Source organism: Petaurus breviceps, unplaced genomic scaffold (genome assembly GCF_028583685.1).
Source record: "Petaurus breviceps papuanus isolate PSGF00001 unplaced genomic scaffold, PetGlider_PUasm1.0 126, whole genome shotgun sequence".
NCBI classification, from domain to species: domain Eukaryota; kingdom Metazoa; phylum Chordata; class Mammalia; order Diprotodontia; family Petauridae; genus Petaurus; species Petaurus breviceps.
Genome location: NW_027185655.1, coordinates 6,769,119 through 6,789,580, shown reverse-complemented (window position 1 = coordinate 6,789,580; position 20,462 = coordinate 6,769,119). Strand labels below are relative to the sequence as shown.

The window sequence follows — 20,462 nt, the reverse complement described above, 5'->3', positions numbered from 1 at the left end:
TCAAAATGGGCTAACAATCTTGCTTTAATCAAACATGTCATTTACTTAGTTCAGGGGAAAAAGGTCAGTAATCGGAACTTCAGAGAATACAAACAAGTTACAGGCAGAAGTTACAAGCAAACAGAGAAACAGATCAGCAGACAGGCTTCCAACTATCTGACCATTACATCCATACCTAGTCAGTTACCAGAGAGGGAAGCGTCAACATCTGGGTTTTCAAAGACCGAGGGCTCAATGGCTGCCTAGAGTCTCGTCTGATCAAATCACACAGCTCTTCCCAAAGTGAGCCCCCAAACAAAACCTCACATCAGGGTATATATAGCCTTCTTCTGCATCAGAAAATGTCACAGCCCTCTAGACCCACTGCCCAGTCACAAAGCAATCAGCTGTAGGCATTCCTGAAAAACCAGCTTCCCGCCACAGACTCCATGTGACCACATTCAGCCTATGAGGGGGCAGAGTATATTTTCAAATCTGGGAAGGTTCTCAGAGTCACTTAAGCCTATCAGGGGCCTAGGGGCAGGGAAGATCTTAGATTCCCATTCCCATAACAAAGACTTAGCTACTCTGATCTATGTAAGGATAGTTGTTGTTTTTCCTTATTCTCAAAGAAAACCATGACATCAGGAAGATGATGCCTAGACTTGACAGTGAAACAGATTTAAGTGAAGGAGGGCTGTGCAGTCACCAGTCTCACTCTCTCCTCTGGAGCCAAATGAATCTAGTGGCCAGATATGGGTCAGGACAACTAATCTGAGATGGGAAGACCTTCAAGGTTCTTGGCCAAAACAGAAACAATTACCATTTACATTCATTCTGAGCCTTCTTGGGCCCAAACAATGAGCAAGTAAAGCTTGGGCTGGGACTTCTTGTTGGCCAATGATGGCCAGAGGATTTGGGTTTAAGGCATGGTCCTTAAGAAAGAAATCTAGCCCATATATCCCAAGATATCTAGCAAGGTTTCAGGAATTAAAATTTATGTTCCTTTGAGCAGAGCACCTTCAGGTAAGGGCATGATTTCTATGTGCACAAAGGGAGAGGAGGAGGGAGGGAGAGAGAGGGGAGGAAGGAAGGTTTAGGTTCATGTCTGAGACTTTAAGATATGAATCAAGTATGGGGCACATATTTCCTTACCAAAAAAAAAAAAAAGAATGCTAACTACAACACTCACAAGTGTTTATTTTTATTTTATTATGTTTTATTTTATTTTACAAAAATAAACTTAAAACAGAATTCAGTAATTTAACTTATAAATACTATTACTAACTTCCAAGAGACTAATACCTAAACTTCATCACAACATAATGTAGTTATGGGATTGCTGATAAGGCATTTTTACATTTCACAGTGGTTCTGTGATGAGGTATGGGTTCTGGGAGCCCCCTCTAGCTCTCCTTGAGTCCTTGAGGTACAGGCTCTGGGAATCCCCTTGAACTCTGATTAAATCTTCTCATTTGATGAGGCATTTGCATGAGGCAATAAGCCTTACATTGTGGCTGGGCCCAGACCTCTAGCCTAGTTACTAACCCAGCCCTCCATTGTTCATCTACTTCCCACCCTTGAGCCTATCAAAATATCAATACATCCTTGAACTGGCCTAGCCCACCATTGTCTGTAGCTATCTCCCACCTTTAATCATTCATTGACTTCATTAACTCCTTATGAAGACCCTCCCCAAACGCCTCCTCTAGACCACCCCTAGATTCCTCCCACAACCTTCTGTATATAAGACCCCATCTCACACCATGTGGTATGAGAGCTCCATAGAATGACCCAGCACAGACTTATTCTGTGTCTAATGCAAGCGAACTTTTAATAAACTTTACTTTTCTTTGGCTGAGAGAAGACTTAAGTCAAATTCATTCAGCAGGACCAGGCATGTTGGTATTTTGGGGTCTCCAGAGCAACCCTAACCCTCTTAGTGGGTAACCTCTTCATCTGTACTTTGTAAAGCACTTCTGATACATGTGTTTTGGTAGAGTGGCCAGACTAAGGCCACTTGTTAGTGGTTATCATCTCCAACGAAGTAAGTAGCTGAGAAATGGAGGGGAGATGTCAAGATGGCAGAGTAAAAGCAGGAACTTGCTTGAGCCCATTCCCCAATCACCTCCAATACCTGTAAAAAATAACTCTAAACAAATTTTAGAGCTACAAAACTCACAAAATTACAGAGTGAAACACATGTCCAGCTGAAGACAGCCTGGCAAGCCGACAGGAAGGGTCTATCACACCAGGCTGGGAGTGGAGCACAGACCCATGTGGACCACACAGGCACAGACCCACACAGAACAGTGGGAGCAAGCCTCGGGATTAAATCACTGGCATCTGTGGCAGTTTCCAGACTTCTCAACCCACAAACACCAAAGACAAAATAAAAGGTCGGTGGGGAAACTGTTGAACCCGGTGAGAGAAGAGCATGGTCTGGCCCTAGCCCTGGGGTGGTGGAGGTGGCAGTGGCAGCCGCTGCTGCTGCTGCTGCTGCCTCTGGAATTCCAGGCCCAGAGATGGTGGGGGGACCAAGCAACTGATCAGAGGACAATTGAAGGAATCTCTTTGCTGGCAGTGAGGCAAGATTCTCTTGCTTTGCCCTGCTTGGATCTGGGTCACAGTCTTGGGTGGCAGTCCTGGGGTGAGGAGGAAGACTGGCATGGCAGAGCTTATGGTGACTGTAGAGAGATAGTCCTCCTCACAGTTCTGAGGCAGGTGCCTACAAGTGGCTCTGACTACAGCTGCACAAAACTCCAGAAATTTGGGACAGAGCACTCTCCACTCTGGAAGCAGAGCAAAGAGCTCAAAAGTCAAGTAACTAACTGGGAAAATGAGCAAACAGAGGGGGGAAAACATCAGATTATATAATCTTCCTTTGGTTACAAAGAAGATCAAAACATAGAACCAGAAGAAGACAACAAAGTCAAAACTCCTGCATTGAAAGCCTCCAAGAAAAATATGAATTGGTCACAGGTTACGGAGGAGCAATTTGGAACTATGAAAAAATGCTCTAAATCACTATTGATTAGAGAAATGAAAATCAAACCAACTCTGAGGTACCATACCTCACCAGTCAGATTGCCTAAGATGACAAAACAGGAAAATGATAAATACTGGAGAGGATGTGGAAAAATTGGAACACAACTGCATTGTTGGTGGAGTTGTGAACTGATCCAACAATTCTGGAGAGCAATTTGGAACTATGCCCAAATACCCTTTGACCCAGTAATACCACTTCTAGGGCTGTATCCCAAAGAAATAATACAAGTGGGAGGAAGACCTATTTGCACAAAAATATTTATAGCAGCTCTTTTTATAGTGACAAAGAATTGGAAATCAAGGGGATGCCCATCAATTGGGGGATGGCTAAACAAGTTGTGGTATATGAGTGTAATGGAATACTACAGTGCTATAAGAAATGAGGAGCAGACAGACTTCATAATAACCTGGAGAGACTCATATAAACTGATGCTGAGTGAAAAGAGCAGAACCAGGAGAACTTTGTACACAATTACAGACACATCATATATTCAATGACTAACTTTGATAGACTGGGCTCCTCTCAGCAATGCAAGGTTATAAGACAACTCCAAAAGACTCATGATGGAAAGGATATCCACATCCACAGAAAAGAACTGCAGAGTTCGAATGCAGATTGAAGCAAACTACTTGCTCTCTCTTTTTTGTTCAGTTTTGTTTTGTTCCTTCTTTCTCTTTGTTTACTTCATAGATTATAATTCTTCTTTACAACCTAAAGCTTAATGCAAAGGTATTTGTAGAGCCTATATCAGATTGCATGCCTGGGGAGGGATGGAAAGGTGGGGTATAGGGGAAGAAAATTTGGAACTCAAGAGATTGTGAAACTGAATGTTGTAAACTAAAAGTAGATAAACAAATTTAATAAAATAAAATTGAATGGAAAAATAATAAAAATTTTAAATATCAATGAATCAAAAATCATATATAAAATGTTTACTATGCCATCAGGCTGTGTGAAGAGCTAGGCAGATGAAGGCAAAAATGAATTCATCTCTGGGGGCAGCTAGGTGGTACAGTGAATAGAACACTGGCCCTGGAGTCAGGAGGACCTGAGTTCAAATCTGACCTCAGACACTTGACACACTTACTAGCCCTGTGATCTTGGGCAAGTCACTTAACCCCAATTGCCTTCCAAAAAGCAAAAAAAAAAAAAAAAAAAAGAATTCGTCTCTTTTCAGACTAAAGATCTAGAACTTCCTTCAACCAAAAACTAAAATAAAATGTATACAATTACTATGAATTTGACAAATATAATTTCTCTATAAAAGGAAAAAAGATACAGGATTCTACATGACACTATGAATCTCTTTGACATATTACCTTTTTAAAGTGTCTACATACATTTATATATATATATATATATATATTTATTTATTTATATATAGTCACTTTAAAATATATTTCCAACATTATCCTGATTGTGCACTCTTGAATCTATGGGGTTTTTTTTTCTGTTGCTTTATTGACTTTTTTCTTTTTTGGGGAGAAAAAATCAGGCATCACTTCAAACTCTACTCATAACTTCCTCCTTCCTCAAAAAAATTAAGGCCTTTCCCCCTTTAACAAATAATTATATCTGTTAAAAAAACAATTCCACACATTGGTCATATTTGAAGATGTTTATCTCATTCTGCACTTCTAGTCCATCACCACTCTGCCAAAAGATGTGAAGCCTGAATCATTATCACTCTCTGGGTTTTCTGAATGGTCATTACATTGATCATAGTACTTAAATCTTTTGCATTGGTTTTTTTTGACAGTGTGGTAGTAATTGTATAAATTGTTCTCATTCCACTCAAGGCATTTGGCATTACTTCACACAAGTCCTTCCAGGTTTTTCTCAACTCATCCTTTTTTCATATACTATCAGGCGATTACATTTACTTCCACTACATTAGTATACTACAGTTTGATTAGCCATTCCCAAACTGATGGGCATCCACGTTCTTTCCAATTCTGTGCCACAACAAAACGTGTTGCTATAAAGCTTTTCTGTATGTGGCTCCTTTTGCTTTTCCTCTGGTCCTTGAAGGGTTTATATCTAGTGCTTCTATATGATGACTATTGGCGATCATTTTGGAATATGTGTGTCTAAAAGTGGGTTGTGGGGCATTTTGTATTTTATTATATTTCGTATATACAAGCTTTTGAAATACTGTTCCAAATTGCTTTCCAGAAAGGTTAGAACAATTCACAACGCCATGAACAGTAGATCAATGTGCATGTTCTTTTACAGCCCCTCTAAAAAAAAACCTGTCATCTTCCTTTCTTGCTTTTTTCTTTTTTGGTTGTTGTTGCCAATCTGATACATGTGAGATAGAATCTTAGCAATGTTTTAATTTACATTTCTATTATTAATGACTTGAAGAATTCTCATGTGAGGTTAGCTTGTTGCATTTCTTCTTTGAGAATTGCCTGTTCCTAATCTGTGACCATTTAGGCAAAGGTTCTGAACCTGTAGTTCATGCTTTTGGTTTGTTTTTTAAAAAAAAATATTTTGATAAACATATTTCAATATACTGGTTTCTTTTGTAATACTACAAATTTTATTTATTCACTTAAAAACATAGAGAAAAAAGGAGTCCATGACACAAAAAAGGTTAAGAACTCTTAAAGTACATATTTGGAAATGGTTTTATTCTTATATATTTGAATAAGTTCCCTATTTGGTATATCCGACTTTTATCAGAGAAACTGTTGCAAAGGTTTTTCCCTAGCTAAAATTTCCCCTTCTGATTCTATAAACTTTTATGCAAAAACTTTTAAGGTATACATAGTCAAAATTATTTTTTTTCTCCTCTCATCCTTCCTATCCCTTGTTTAATCGAAAATTTCTCCTAGCCATAGCTGGGAAAGGTAAGTCCTTCTTCCCTGACTCCTCTAGTTTATAACATAACTTTTTATATCTGATTATTTGAAGCTTACCATGGTATGTGGTGTAACATCCTGGGATAGACCTGATTTCTGCCAGACTGCTTTCCATCTTTCCCAATAGTGGGGTTGTTGTTTTTTTTTAATCAAATAATGAGTTCTTATTTCAGAAGTTGAGGTGTTTAGGTTTGTTGAAAATATTGATACTGCATTTAGATTAGGTCTGTTGCACTGATGAACTTTTCTATTTTTTTTAACTAGTACCTAATGGTTTTGATAATTACAGCTTTTTATTTTTTGAGATTTTTTTGGTATTGCCACCCAACTTTCTCCCTAATCCTTTTCTTTATTTCCTTTAAGAGTCTTGGTGTTTTGTTCCTTGAAATGAATTTTCTTGTTTGGCTAGTTTTTTCTGGTTTTCCAAAGAGAACTATTCAGATAGTCTCCTTGGTATAGAACTCAATAAATAAATTGGGAAGCATTTTCAGTTATACTAAATTTTATTATTATAAAAATGAATTTATTATTTTTATATTTGCATGGCTCAAACATGAAAAATTAATATTGCTCCAATTCTGTAAAAAGTGTTTTGTAATCACATAATTCCAGTATGTCTTGCTAAGTGGATTCCCAAATATTGTGTAAGTCTGCAGCTATTTGAATGAAATTTTTCTATGTCTTCCTACTGGATTTTGTTGATAATATTCATAACAGTTGATTTGTGAGGGTTTTGAGATTTGGTATTTTGCTGAAGATATTCTTTTAATTAATTTTTAGTCAAATCTTAAGTATTCTCTAAGTAAACAATCTAATCTATAAAAAGAGGAATAATTTTATTTCTTCCTTGCCCACATTCATTCCTTCAATTCCTTTTTTCTTGATTTACTGGTATTGATAGCTTTCTAGAATTATTAAATAACAGAGGTAATAAGGACATACTAAAAAAAAAATGGAAATGCTTGCTTTGTCCCTGATCTTATTAGAAAGTCTTCTAACATTTCTCTATTATAAATAATGCTAGCTCTTGGTTTTAGAGAAACACTAATACTTTAAAATGTTAAGGAAAATTCCCACTTATTCCTATGCTTTTTAGTATTCTTAACATAAAAGGATTTTATATTTTTAAAAAGCTTTTCTGGCAGTTATTTATATAATCATGTTTTTTTCTACATCAATATTATGTTTATAGTTCACCTAACAATGAAATAATTTTGTATTCCTGTCATTCCTAACCATTATGTATAATAGTTTGTAAATGTTGCTATAGCATCTACATTACAATTTTATTCAACATTTTTATATCAATATATAAATGTTATATAAATATATATAAATTATATAAATGTAGTACCAAAAATCATACAGCAGACCTCAAAGGAGCCTCAAAGGTCACTGAATCCTTCACCCCTGGATGCCACAAGAGTGAGAAAGACTACCTCAGTCAAGCAGATTGAAAGATGCTGGTAGTTCCAGCAGCCAATGAAACAGACTGCTTCCAACTATATGGTAGGCCAAGGTAAAGTATCTTCTCCCAAAAGTAAAAATCCCTGGCACCACCACCATACCTTGTGGTCTAAATATACATCAACTCCTGTTTCTTACACATGTCTTCCCCAATAGGCCCTAAGTTTCTTGCATGCCTGGCACAGCAGAGATTTAGTAAATTCTTGTTGAAGTAAAAATGAAGACATCCCTGCCTTGACTGACTTTATATTCTACTAGGGAGGACACATGTACACAGACAACATAAAGTAGAGATTAAAGGGGTAAAAGGAGATGTTACCAGCCTCTAGAAAATAAGATGAGGGAAAAACTAGTCACAACTGGGGGAAGTCAGGGAAGGATTCATTAAGGAGAGGCACCTGATCTGAGCTTTGAAGAAAGATAAGACATCTGAAAGTCAAGGTTGAGTTGGTAGTACATTCGAGGCAAGGTGGGGAAAAGTAGTGGCTTGTGCAAATGCACAGAGACAAAAATAGAATATCAAGTTTAGGGAACAGCTAGTGATTCAGTTTGTCTAGGACACAGAGGACATGATGGGTAATAATGTGCAGTAAGCCTGGAAAGGAAGGCTGGTGATCTCAGGCTAACATCTTTGCTTTGACTTCACTTACCTCCCTTCCCAGTGTCAATCTTATAATTAGCCAAATCAACTCTATAATGTTTTCTACTCCAAAATCTCTTACCCACTTGTACTATGTCTGTTCATGCTTTGCCAAACCCCAAGCCTACATTAATCCACTTGAGGAAGTCATGCAATCAATCTGACTGGATCCACTATAAATTTATTATCTATTTTCAACTGGTTCCTCCCCTATAAAAAATCATTTCACTTCAATTGAGTTTTCTCCTTTGCCCACTCATCTTTTTTTTTTAATTTGTAGTAGTTTATTACTGTAATCTCCAGAAGGCTAATGCAGCCCTTCTCTTGTCTCCTTGAACCTCTCACAGCCCACTCCCATTCTGGCGGGTACTCCCTGCCAGAGGACATGTGCCACACACTCCACTCTTCCCTGTATCTCCAACTCTAGAACAGCTTTCTTGGAGCTCTCCACCCTCAGCTCTGCCTCCTGGTTTCCCTGATTTCCTTCAAGTCTCAACTAAAGTACAACCTTCCACAAAAAGTCTTTCCTAGTCCTCTTTTATCTTAGATTTCCCACTGAAATTATCTTCAGGTTGGGTTTTGTTGTTGTTGTTGTTATATATCTTGTTTGTGAGCTCCTTGAAAAAAGGAAGAAAAAAGGTTTTGTTTGTTTGGGGGAGTGGGGGCTATTTTTGCTATTCTTTGTATACCCAGCACCAAGCAAACTGCCTGGCACATAGTGACAAATGCTCGTTGATTTGACATAATTTACCTTTACTCCTATCTTTAATGACAATGTGGCCCTTTCCCTTCATCAAGGCCAAAAGGAAAAAGAAGGATAAGTCATATAGCAAGAACAAAGGAAAGGAGATAGAGAAATCTTTCTTTTGTTTGTTTGTTTTGGGTTTTTTTGGAGAAGGGAAAGCAGGGCAATTGGGGTTAAGTGACTTGCCCAAGGTCACATGGCTAGAAAGTGTTAAGTGTCTGAGGCCAGATTTGAACTCAGGTCCTCCTGACTCCAGGACCAGTGCTCTATTCACTGTGCTACCTAGCTGCCCCGAGGAGATAGGAAATCCTTATACTATAGTGATATCTAGTTAATATTTATCATTAATATACAGAGAGGATTCTGGGAAGATGGCAGAGTAGGCTGAAAATTCCAGGTTCTTAGGATTTCCCCCACAAACAAGACAAACTAGTTCCTCAGGACAAACACAGAGCTGCAAAAATAAACAAAAGTTGGGGCAGAACAGTAGTCTTCCTGGGACAATGGAGAGGGATGGGGGTTTGGCCCTAGGAAAACTGGAGCCCTGGGGCTAGCTGGGTTGGGAGGTGACCTCAGCCCCAGCCACAGGAGCTTTTACCCCAGGGACAGTGAAGGGAGCTGGATGTCTGAGCCAGGGAAAATCAAGGGAACCTCTGCTGTAAGGGATGACAGACCCAGCCATGCTGCCAAGACTTGGCCCTAGGTGAGAAGGAGCCAGCCCACACCCTGTGGGTGCAGAGGCAGTGGGGCAGGGTCACTGCTGGTGTGGACACTTACAGGGCAACAGAGTTCTTGGTTCTGGTTCAAGGCCAGAAGGGAGAACTGAAGAAGCATCTGAGGCCAGAAGCACCATCCCTCATACACCAGGACTAGAGGAGATTACAGTAATAAACTGCTACAAATTAAAAAAAAAAAAAAGATGAGCAGGCAAAGGAGAAAACTCAGCCACAGAAAGTTACTATGGGAATAGAGAAGACCAGGGTTTGTCTTCAGAGGATACTGAAGCAAAAAAAGAGCATCTCCTACCCCAAAGAGTAACATCAAGTGGTCACCAGCCCAAATAAATTCATAGGAAAATTTTAATGGGACTTTAAAAATCAAATGAGAGAGATTGAGGAAAAAATTTTTTAGAATCCAATAAAAATGATATTATAAAAAGAAAGTTAATCAAGTAGAAAAGGAGATTCAGAATCTTAAGGAAGAAGACAACTCCTTGAAAATTAGAATTGAGGGATGGCTAGGTGGCGCAGTGAATAGAGCACTGGCCCTGGAGTCAGGAGGACCTGAGTTCAAATCTGACCTCAGACACTTAACACAAAAACTAGCCATGTGACCTTGGGCAAATCACTTAACCCCAATTACTGAAATAATGAAACAAAATATAAAGAATAAACAAAGAGAAAAGAAAGTAAAGCATCTCATAAGAAAAACAGAAAAGAAAGTAAAGCATCTCATAAGAAAAACAACTGATATGGAAAACAGATCAAGAAGAGAAAACATAAGAATAATCAGAGTACCTGAAAGCTACAATTAAAAAAAAAATTAGATACAATAACACAAAAAATAATTAAGCAAAATTGTCCTGAGGTGTTAAAACAAGAGGGGAAAGCAGAAATAGAAAAAATCCAGTGATTACTACCTGAAAGAGATCCTATGAGAAAAACCTACAGGAATATCATGGCTAAATTCCAAAACCCCCAGCTCAAGAAGAAAATATTCTAAGTAACAAGGAAAAAATTTCAAATACAGCAGAACCACAATTAGAATCACATAAGACCTAACAGCAGCTATACTAAAAGACCATAGGTCAGGGGCAGCCAGGTGGCACAGTGAGTAAGAGCGCTGGCCCCAGTGTTGGGAGACCTGGGATAGGTTCCAGCCTCAGATACTTGGCACCCACACAAAATAACTAGCCATGTAATCTTGAGCAAGTTACTTAACCCCAATTGCTTAAAAAAAAAAAAAGACCATAGGTCTTAGAACACTACATATCACAGAGCAAAAGGCCTGGGGTTATGGCTGAAAATTCATACCCACCAAAGTGAAGCATAATCCTGAACGAAAAAAAACTGGACATTCAACAAATTGCCAGACTTTCAAGATTTTACTGCAAAAAGACCTGAACTCAATAGAAAATTTGGCATACAAGATCCAAGAGAAATATAAGACAAACATCAAAGACTAGTTACAAGGGATTCGATAAGGACAAACTATTTACTTTTTATATGAGGAAATGTAAAATGTATGTCTAAGATTGTTATTAGTCATTGAGTAGTTCAAAAGAAAGATTGGGGTAGACCTGATGTAAGGGTTATGGGATTTAAAGATCTTCCATGCCCCCATTGGACTTGCTGACGTAGCAGGAAGGGGCAGAGCAAGAGGAAGCGGAAACCAAGCTAGAGTTCCTGAGGTGGCTAGCAGTGGCGGCCGATGGAGGCGTGAACCCCTTTTTGAGTCAGCCAGAATTTCTGCTAAGGACTCCTGCTGAGGACTGCCAGGGGCGGAGCTGCTGGGAGCGCGTTCCTTCCGGGACGCTGGGTGGTTGCTGTGAGTGGGGAGAGGAGGACCTTTGCCTGAGGTAGCCTGTTCTGTTTTAAAGGCTTGAGAATGTGGGTGCTTTCTACTTTATCTGCCTGTGCCAATTTCATAACTACTCTGATGGCTTTGACTTTCTGGTTTTGGGACTCAGTCTTTTGGTATTTTAATAAATGTTCCAGCTTTATCCCCCATATAGAAAGCCTGATATACTTTGTGAGGGATAATTACATCAGCATATCTGTAATTTCCATAGGCTTTGTGAATATTGCATTGCTGATACACCTGAGTATGATATGATTCTAAAAAAGTAATACCATCTAGGAAAAGTTATTATTATCTTATACAAATGAGGTGCGAGAGGAAGAACTGACACAGAAATTAGATTGGGAAGAGGGCTGGTAGTTCTGGAGCCCTACTCTCATGGGGAATGAGTTAAAGAAGGAACAATACATATATATCTAAAAAAGAATAAGTTCTAAATTCAGGAAGAAAGAAAAGGCTAAAGAGGAGGAAGAAGATAGGTGAGGGAACAGAATAAGGGGGGGGCGATAGAAGGGTACCTAGATTAATGGGAATGGGATAAAGAGGGAATAACATATTTGGAAGGCTATAAAAGTCTTCTAAATTCAAGTAGAAACAAGAGGGTGAAGGGAAAGGGTGAGGAGAGAGGGAGGAATCTTTGAGGGGGGTTGGTTAAGTAATAGGAGGGCAAGGTAGGGGGTAGAAGTAAAGTAGAGGAGTCAGGAGGGATAGGAAATAAGAGGCACACAAACAAAACAAATATTAGGAGTAGAATTTATTAGGAAAAAAATCAGGGGTAGTAATCATGATCTCAGACAAAGTTAAAGGTAAAATATATTTCATCAAAAGAGAAATGCAGGAAAACTATACTATATGTCAGCCATATTAATCAATACTGTTTTAGACTTTTTAGAATAACTAGATAGCATAAGGTTATAACGTTGCTGTGATGTAGGAAATGATGAGTTGGTAAACTTAGAAAAATATGGAAAGATTTAAACTTATCAAGAAAGATGTCATCCACCCACAGAGAAACAGAGGACAAATAAGAACAGTGTGGTCTGACATTGATGTATATGAATGTATATGTCTATATGTGAGTATGATTATAGATGTCTCAGTGTATGCAAGTGTATGTATGTAGGTGTGTATGTATGGATATGTGTGTGTGTATATAAGAATTTGTGTACATACCTGTATATGTGTAAAAATAAATAAAACGTATCTCTGCTTAATTGTAGCCTTCTGGTACGAGGGTAAGAAGAGGAGAAAGGACAAAGTAAAAAGTGCACAGCAGGGAACAAAGGAAAACTCACAAGGAAGCAAAGACAGACAACTCTGAACACAACGTGTAGTATTTATTATATAGGCTTTCTCAAAATGGAAATTTATTGCTGTATATTTTGAATCCTCTCATATGTTCTGCCATGCACATGGCAATGCTTTTTTTCTTTTCTTATTTTGTATTTAAGTTTTAGTGTTTAAGTTTATAATGAATTAGTTTTTTTAAGTTTTTTTTAAAAAGAATGCTTTCTCAAGAAAAACCTAACTTAAACATAATGCTTAAGCTGAATTCAAGTAAAAGAGAAATAAAAATTCACACTTAAAAATTTTTAAAAATATATTTATCATATTAGGACAACATAGACTAGGACTGCACAACAACAAGGCAGCAGGAATTGCCTAAATTTGGCACATTATGTTAATTCAGTCATGTCATTCAAACTAAATCAGTCTATTTCCTATATTCAAAATGCCATCTCCTGCTTCTGTGACTTTTGGAGGGACATAAGTAGTTCCCTAAAATGCTTTCCTCCCTTACCTCTCTCTTAAAATCCTCCTGCCCAAATTTAAGTTGTTTCCACTTATGTGTGTGTGTATACACATATATACACACACACACATATGTTTACTTCTCTACATAGACTTAGAATTTAAGCTACTTGAGGAAAAGACCTGATTTGTTTCTGTCTTTATATCCTTAGTGCCTGGCATATGATAATTGATCAGTTTTGCTGTAGCATTGAAAAAGGTACCAACATTAATAAGATTATGGGTCCAAAGTATTAAGGACTTCAACTAAAGAATCAACCGGCTATCCCTGCCTCAAGGGTCTCATTCCACCACTCTACTCCATTCTATACACTGCTACCAAAGTAATTTTTCTTAAGCACAGATCTGACCATTTGGCTCTCTTATTCAACTGTAGTGGATTCCTATTGCTTCTATGGAAAAAAAAAAAACTTTCCTCATCCCAGCAACCACTAGTGTCCTCTCTTCCAAACTACCTTAATTACTTTGTTTATGTTTGTATTTACTAATTTTATGTTTATGCTTTATATCATATACATATATAACATACTTCTTGTCTCCCCCATTAGAATGTAAATGCTTTGCAAGTAGAGAGTATTTCATTCTTTGTATTTGTATTCCCAGCATTCTGCACTGTGTAAGACACATAGTTGGCACTAAATACATGGTTGTTTGTTCTTTTGTGTGTTGGGAGTGAGGGAAGGGTGAAGTGAAGAAAATATTTTAAGATAAGGATAAAAATTATAATCCTTAACCTATTTCTGCATATAGTAGTTTCTAGATTCTGAGAAAAGTGAAACTAAACTTATTCTTTGGGGTGCAAAATGAGAATTTTCATGAATAAGAAGTAGCTAATAAAAATAATACCTGCTGTTCTGTAACTTGAGACCTTTCCCAGCCACAGACCATTACATGGTTAATTTTGCAGAGTTAACTGTAACATGGACTAATCAGAACTAAGGAGGGAAATGAACCTTAGCAAATAAATACCGAGGCACACAGCATGCGCACTGAGAAATTCCTCAGTCCCTCAGAGACACCCCAAGAATACTGTATCTCATCCAATCTTGTTACCATGAACAGAAGTATTACCTTCCTCCTCCTCCTCCTCCTCCTCCTCTGCAACACCCTGCTAGCTTTGACTAAGGCTCAAGGTAAGGAACACAGAGAAGTATTCATTTTTTAAGTCACAGATGGTACTGAGTATTAAACTATTATTATTACTGTGGACACAGACAAGAAACGATTTCTTCCAGTTTCCCTTGTCACAGTTTGAAGTTTGAGTGAATTGTCAGAGTACAACAGAAAGACATCCTTAGTCAAACCCAAATGCTAATCAGTAATGAGATGTAATTTAATCAGCCCAAATTCTTTTTTTTTCCACATTTCTTTCTATTCTTTATTTTTGTTGTTACAGTAATATCACATTTAATTCTATTACAACAAAATTTTCAATCATTTACTAGCTTCTGGAATTGTTGATTGTTTTCAGATTTTTATTGTTCAACATCATAATTCCAGAAACCATCTTTTTTTTAAATTTTTTAAAATTAATTTGTTTGTTTACTTTTAGTTTACAGGATTCAATTCCACAATTCCTTGAGTTTCACATTTTGTCCCCCTCCTTCCCCTCCCTCCCATGGCGGCATATAGTCAAGTATACAGCCCAAATTCTTTACCAGCTTCAAATAATTACCATATACTAGGAACTCTGTACCTTTTAAACTTAGAGCTTTTGTGAAGGGACAAAAAAAAAGTGATTTTGTGATTTCTAATCAAAGTTAGAAACCAAACAGGTAATATTTTTAGGAGGGTCATGCCTAAGACAGAACTTAGAGACATGGTCAGAAAAGCAGAGGTAAGAACCTAGACAAGGGTATTTTAGATAAGTCAGGCTGAGGTTTTGTCACTGGGCAGAATTCAGGTCCAGAAAAATAGTTATGCCCAGAGGGTTATGATAAGGACTTAGGTAAAGGGCAAGAACACAGATATAATTAACAAAAGCAGAGGACACAGAAAGAGTGACCACAGACCCAAGTTGGGATCCAGACAGAATCAGCTGCAGGGCAGGGGTTACAATTGACTGAAGGCCAAGGGCTGAAGGAAGCTGCACTATCAGGGAAATTTGTGGTCAAATTAGAATTTGAAGAGAATGAGGCCCCTTTTACCTGGCCATTTCTACTCATTCTTAAATGGTCAACACCTGTCACAGCAGGTCCAGCTCCCTGTCCAAAGCTAAATCCTCAAATGAGGTGAATGAATTTGAGGACCATTAAAGTCCCTTTCAGTTCTACAGCTACATTTCAATGATCCAGAAACCTATGGTTTTAACTCTACTTCTCCTAGAAGGTAGCAGAGGCTTTTTCCCAGCACATCTTGAGTATTTCTGGGGCAGAAATTGAAGTTCTGGCATGGAGGGGGGTAAGAGGGCTTGACCTGGATATTATACTCACCTGCCCTCCCCTCTCTCTTTCTCACAGCACCTGTATCACCTATAACCACCAGCTGTCGATGCCCACAAATTAGTAAGAGTATCCCCAACCTAAAAGCTTTTGAGAAACTTGATGTGATTCTTCCCAGTACTCTATGTCCACGCCCTGAGATTGTGTAAGTAAAAACAATAACTGACATTCATACAGATAGATACCAGATAGAAATGCTAGCTATCATCACTGTTATGGAGAACTTTAAGGTTTGCAAAACACATTACTTATTTTATCTCACTTGATCATTCCTCACAACAAACTTGTGACATAAGTACTACAGGGGCATATTATCACCTCAATTTTTTATAAATGAGGAATCGAAGACAGAGAGAGGCTAAGGTGACTGTCACAGTCATGGTTTAACTTGAACCCAGATCTTGCTGACTCCAGGTTCACCACTTGTTATACCACACCATTTTGGCCCTAGAAAACACAAGTTATAGTCAATAGATTTATCCCCCAGGGATGTGGATTGAATCAAATGTTTCACCAAATGATCAGGAAGATTAATAAAGGTCCATTTGGGATGATTTTGAACCTTCTATAAGGAAAAGGGATAGCAATATGGTTCAAACTTTTGACAATGGCTACAATGTGAACAAACCGCTCCTAACAAAGCCACCAAAATATGTAAATGAAAAAGTTATTTTTTAAATTTATTACTTTCTTATTAAAATTTGCTTTTTCTCTGAAATGAATGTTCATTTCTTCATACTTTTTTCTCGCTGAAAAACATAAAGTACAATGACAATTTTCAGGAGAAAAGGGGCCTTAATAAAGTGAAATGTGAATTGTCTGACAGGCACAAATAAACCTGCCACAGAAGTTATGGGGGGGGGGAGGGAGCACAAAGACTTCTCTTTCTCCACATCTACAGGAATGGTACTCCCAGTGCTTTTCCGAGCCCTTTTCACTGTTTAGTTTTTATGAAGAGAGAAATCTAGCAGCTCTCAAAGGAAAGATCTTACTGAGGAAGGCTAAGGAGATGAAAATCTTGCCTACCTGTAAGATGCTTTATGATTGAAGCCAATATTATCGACATATTTTACAAAGACACTGCAGCACAGGCAAGTTTAGGGATTCATTTAAGATTACTCAATGAAGTAGGGGGCAGAGGATGAGCTCAGATTTTCCAGGGCACTGCCCACAAAGCCTGGTATTCAGTGAGTCCCATTATTGCTCCATTATCACTGATACAATATTTAAAATTCTTCACTGTCGTTTATTCACCATAGAGGCACAGTGAAGGATACTAAGGAACAAGTATGCCTGAATCCAGATACCCCAACTATGAAGGTTGTACTGAAAGCAATTAGAAGGACAAGGTAAGTTTGCTATGACGTATAGGATTACCCTCTCCAGGAAAACACTAGAAGCATTTTCTCCAGGTCTCACTGTGATAAAACTGCATGTGGCCTATCCTCAGTCTTGGGCTATCTGGATCAGCTTTTTCTTCTAGAATAACCTCAGAGGTCACTTGGTATGAGCTTTCTCATTGTGGCACAACAAGGAAGCTTGGACCCTTATACTCTCAGCACACTGGCCAACGAACTGGAGCATGGCCAATCCTCCCAATCAACACAAACTGCCAGCAAACCTACAAAGTAGTCCTTAAACAGATTCAGGATCAAGTGATCACTGCTCACTGCCATTTCAGTGAATTCAGTTATGACATTAAAAGGCAGAAATGTCATTCCTTTCTGAAGCAAAGCCAAGACTTTATGAAATGGCTAAATAACTTTCATGACTGAGACAATCCAAGTAATCCATGGTGATTACTTGGTAGCAAGAAAACTTTAATCTGTACCTTTCCCTTTAATCTGGGGCCCCAGACCCACAGTCAATCAAATCATTATTTGACAAATCAGAGCCCAGATAAGAGACTGAGTTCAGCATCTTACATTTCTACTCTCATCTCTGTTTTCAATAGGTCTTGAAGAGCTCCTTTCCATGATGGAAGACACATACTCTCCATGTGGCTGGCAAGGTTTAACCAAAATGAAGCCCTCCCATACATACAAAGTCAAGCCCCAACTGTTTCTAGTGTTTCATTCTTCTTTTTTAAAAAAAAGCAATCATCAATCACAAATAATCGACTGGCTACTTTTTTTAAAAAAATCTATTTAGCAACAGAAACTCTAGTACTGTTATTCCTGATCTTGTGGTATTTTTAAGTGAGTGATATTTAAATCATTTTAAATAATGGTTCTGTCTATAGTTAAAGATTGTCACTAGCAGATGATACTAAGAGAAAATACAGGCCCAAGAGCAAAAAGCTTCATCAGGTATTTAGTACTCAACTCATTTCAAGAATAGTTATCTTACCAAGTAAACTTGAGGACCATACTACCAAATAGCATCATGTGGTAGCAAGTCTTTAATGACTGACAGAGCTAGAGTTCAGAATATCTGAGGGCTATGATCTACTAGGCTAGAGGTTCTCAACCTGGGGTACATGCATTCAGTGGGGTACAAGACACTTCTCAAGGGATTCTGGGTAATCTCAATCTAAGGTACAAGCACCCAAGTGGGTATGAGTTATTTGTCATGGGACTCTAGGCAAATGAACTATATTACCCTACTAAGATATTCCAAAAGTAGTAGTGTTAGAGAAACACAATTCTAGGATTGAAAAGAGAACCTTGAGAAAAAGGTGGGAAAGGAAATAGTGTTGTGGCACATCTGAAAAATTTGAAAGAAATAGCTGAAGCACTAATTCCTACTGACCAAACCCAAGTGAATGAAATCTGGCTTTTTATATTGAATTAGGAAAAAAAATCAGTGATAACCCCATGAAAAACAAGCTGACTAGTCTATGAAATAAACAGAAACTCCAAATTAATTTTCAATCAATGAAGTTGCAAAATTTTTGGTGTGCTCTTGGAGAAATATACCCCCATTCTTACAACACGTTCACAAAGCTTAAATTCCATTCTCTGTGAATTAGGATTCTCAGTCCTATTCTCAAACAAATCTAAAGTAAGAAAAACTTAAAGCAGAACATGACATGCAGATATCTCTTTCAAAAATTATACTGAAAACCAAACTTTTGGTCAACAAGAAACAAAACCAACGATCATATTTAATTTCTTTGCGCGTGTGCGGACAACTTTATGATACTAAAAAAAAAAAAGCAACATAAACCAAATAAATTTTTCTTAGTGAAAAATTTATCTATTTTATTTCTTATGCAAAATGCATAGTAAACTCTAGAATGTATTTCCTTTTATATTGAATAGGGAATATGGGAAGGTTTACTTAAAAGCAAGGGGTACAAAAGCCACAAATGGTTGGAACTTTTGCAGTCAACCCTATTCTAAGTGACTCCCATGTCGCCTAGAGACATGAAGGCCTTAGAGAGAAATCAGTTCTCTTGAGCCACCCAAGCTTTTATATTTCTAACTATACAAAATATAATAGATCTGTATGCTCAGAAACAGTAATTTTAGATCAAAAAAAAATTTAAAAGTATATGTATGTCAATTTTTTCATTTCCTTTTTTGTTAAATGTTTTTAAAAGTAAGTCTTTCCTTTCAAAGTGTCAGAAATTTTACATCTCTAGCTTATGCACCTTCCCAGCACTGTACCATAAATTATGCTGATACCACATTCTTTTGGGTCAGCCTAAGTCCCTCTCACCTAACGTGTCTTATCCTTTAAGCATGTTAATGTGACTGCCAGCCTCTAATCTTATGAAAGCTTTTAGTAAACCAGTGTATCCACATCTGTACTCTGATCTCACCTCTACCTCTTACAACTCTACTCAAGCTCTCCATGGAGCCCTTTCTGATCTCCCTAATGATGCTGCTGCTGCTGCTGACAGGGAACCTGTATACAACATCTGTTATGTGCCACAAACTATGCTAAGCACTTTGCCATCATTCTCAATTGCTCCTCATAACCACCCTGGGAAGTGGGTGCTATTATTGTTCCCATTTTACAGTTGAGGAAACTGAGGCAAATGGAGGTGAAGTGACTTGCCCAGGGTCACACAGCTCATGTCCAAGGCTGGCTTTGAACTCAGGTCTTCCTGACTCCAGACCTGGCACTCTATCCACTGTGCCACCTAGATGCCTCTCCCCCGCCAAATTCCCTTGCACGTGTTTGAGGGAGTTTTCCACACTGGGAGTAGTACTGCCCTTCCCTGCCACATCCCAACTGCATTTTTAAAATTATTTTTTTAAATGATCTATCTTCTTTCTCCCACCTCCTCCTGGCTCCCCCCACCCCCACCACACCCTGCACAAACCTTGAGAAAGCAAGAGGAAAAAAATCCATTACAAAAATGTAAGATGAGTATAGACAAATTCCAGGATCAATAACATCCCAAATGCAATCTACTTCCATCCGCTTCCTGAGGCCACTGCTCCTCTACCAGGGGATGGCGGCCTGTTTCACTGGCCACTGTGTTCCTAAGACCTCCCGAGTTAACTGTGCTTATAATCTTGCTGGTAGTTCTGCTCCCTTCCCTCTGCAGTCTGTAGCAGTCTGACCACGTTTCTCTGAAACCATTCCTTTCATCATTTCTTACAGCACCCAGGACTTATCCTGCATATATTTATGTCCATATCGTTTTCCCCTAAGGGTATGCAAGGCCTTCGAGGACAGAAATTGGTTCATTTTTGTCTCTGTGTCCTCAACACATCCCAGTGCCTAGCATATATGAGGGACTTAATAAGGGATGAAGAGTTTGCTGAGCACAGCTTTCTCCTTCTTAAAAGATCAATTGTTTTTCATTAATCTGTGATTTTTTTCAGTGTGAGGATCATTCCATCTAAAAACTCCATCCTTAGGATAAGAAACCTGGGAAAACACATTTGAACTGATGCAGAGTGAAGTGAGCAGAACCAGGCTCACT

At 38.2% G+C, this 20,462-nt stretch overlaps 2 protein-coding genes across 8 annotated transcripts in view; one reads left to right on the top strand and one right to left on the bottom strand.

Moving 5' to 3' along the window:
• The window catches only part of LOC138164274 (C-X-C motif chemokine 10-like), a 31,007-nt gene extending 13,311 nt beyond the window's left edge, over window positions 1-17,696 (top strand). Inside the window, exons 2-7 of one of the 3 annotated variants that reach the window (XM_069091964.1) lie at window positions 7,264-7,414; window positions 12,548-12,655; window positions 14,047-14,272; window positions 15,599-15,725; window positions 16,840-16,929; window positions 17,535-17,696. In XM_069091964.1, coding sequence (XP_068948065.1) covers window positions 14,122-14,272; window positions 15,599-15,725; window positions 16,840-16,929; window positions 17,535-17,541 — 375 coding nt within the window. In that variant the 5' untranslated portion in view covers window positions 7,264-7,414; window positions 12,548-12,655; window positions 14,047-14,121 and the 3' untranslated portion in view covers window positions 17,542-17,696. The remainder of the gene's footprint in view (window positions 1-7,263; window positions 7,415-12,547; window positions 12,656-14,046; window positions 14,273-15,598; window positions 15,726-16,839; window positions 16,930-17,534) is intronic. The other 2 variants (XM_069091971.1, XM_069091956.1) reach the window with 2 other exon arrangements.
• The window catches only part of ART3 (ADP-ribosyltransferase 3 (inactive)), a 159,959-nt gene that overhangs the window by 117,832 nt on the left and 21,665 nt on the right, over window positions 1-20,462 (bottom strand). The gene's annotated exons all lie outside the window — the stretch shown is intronic.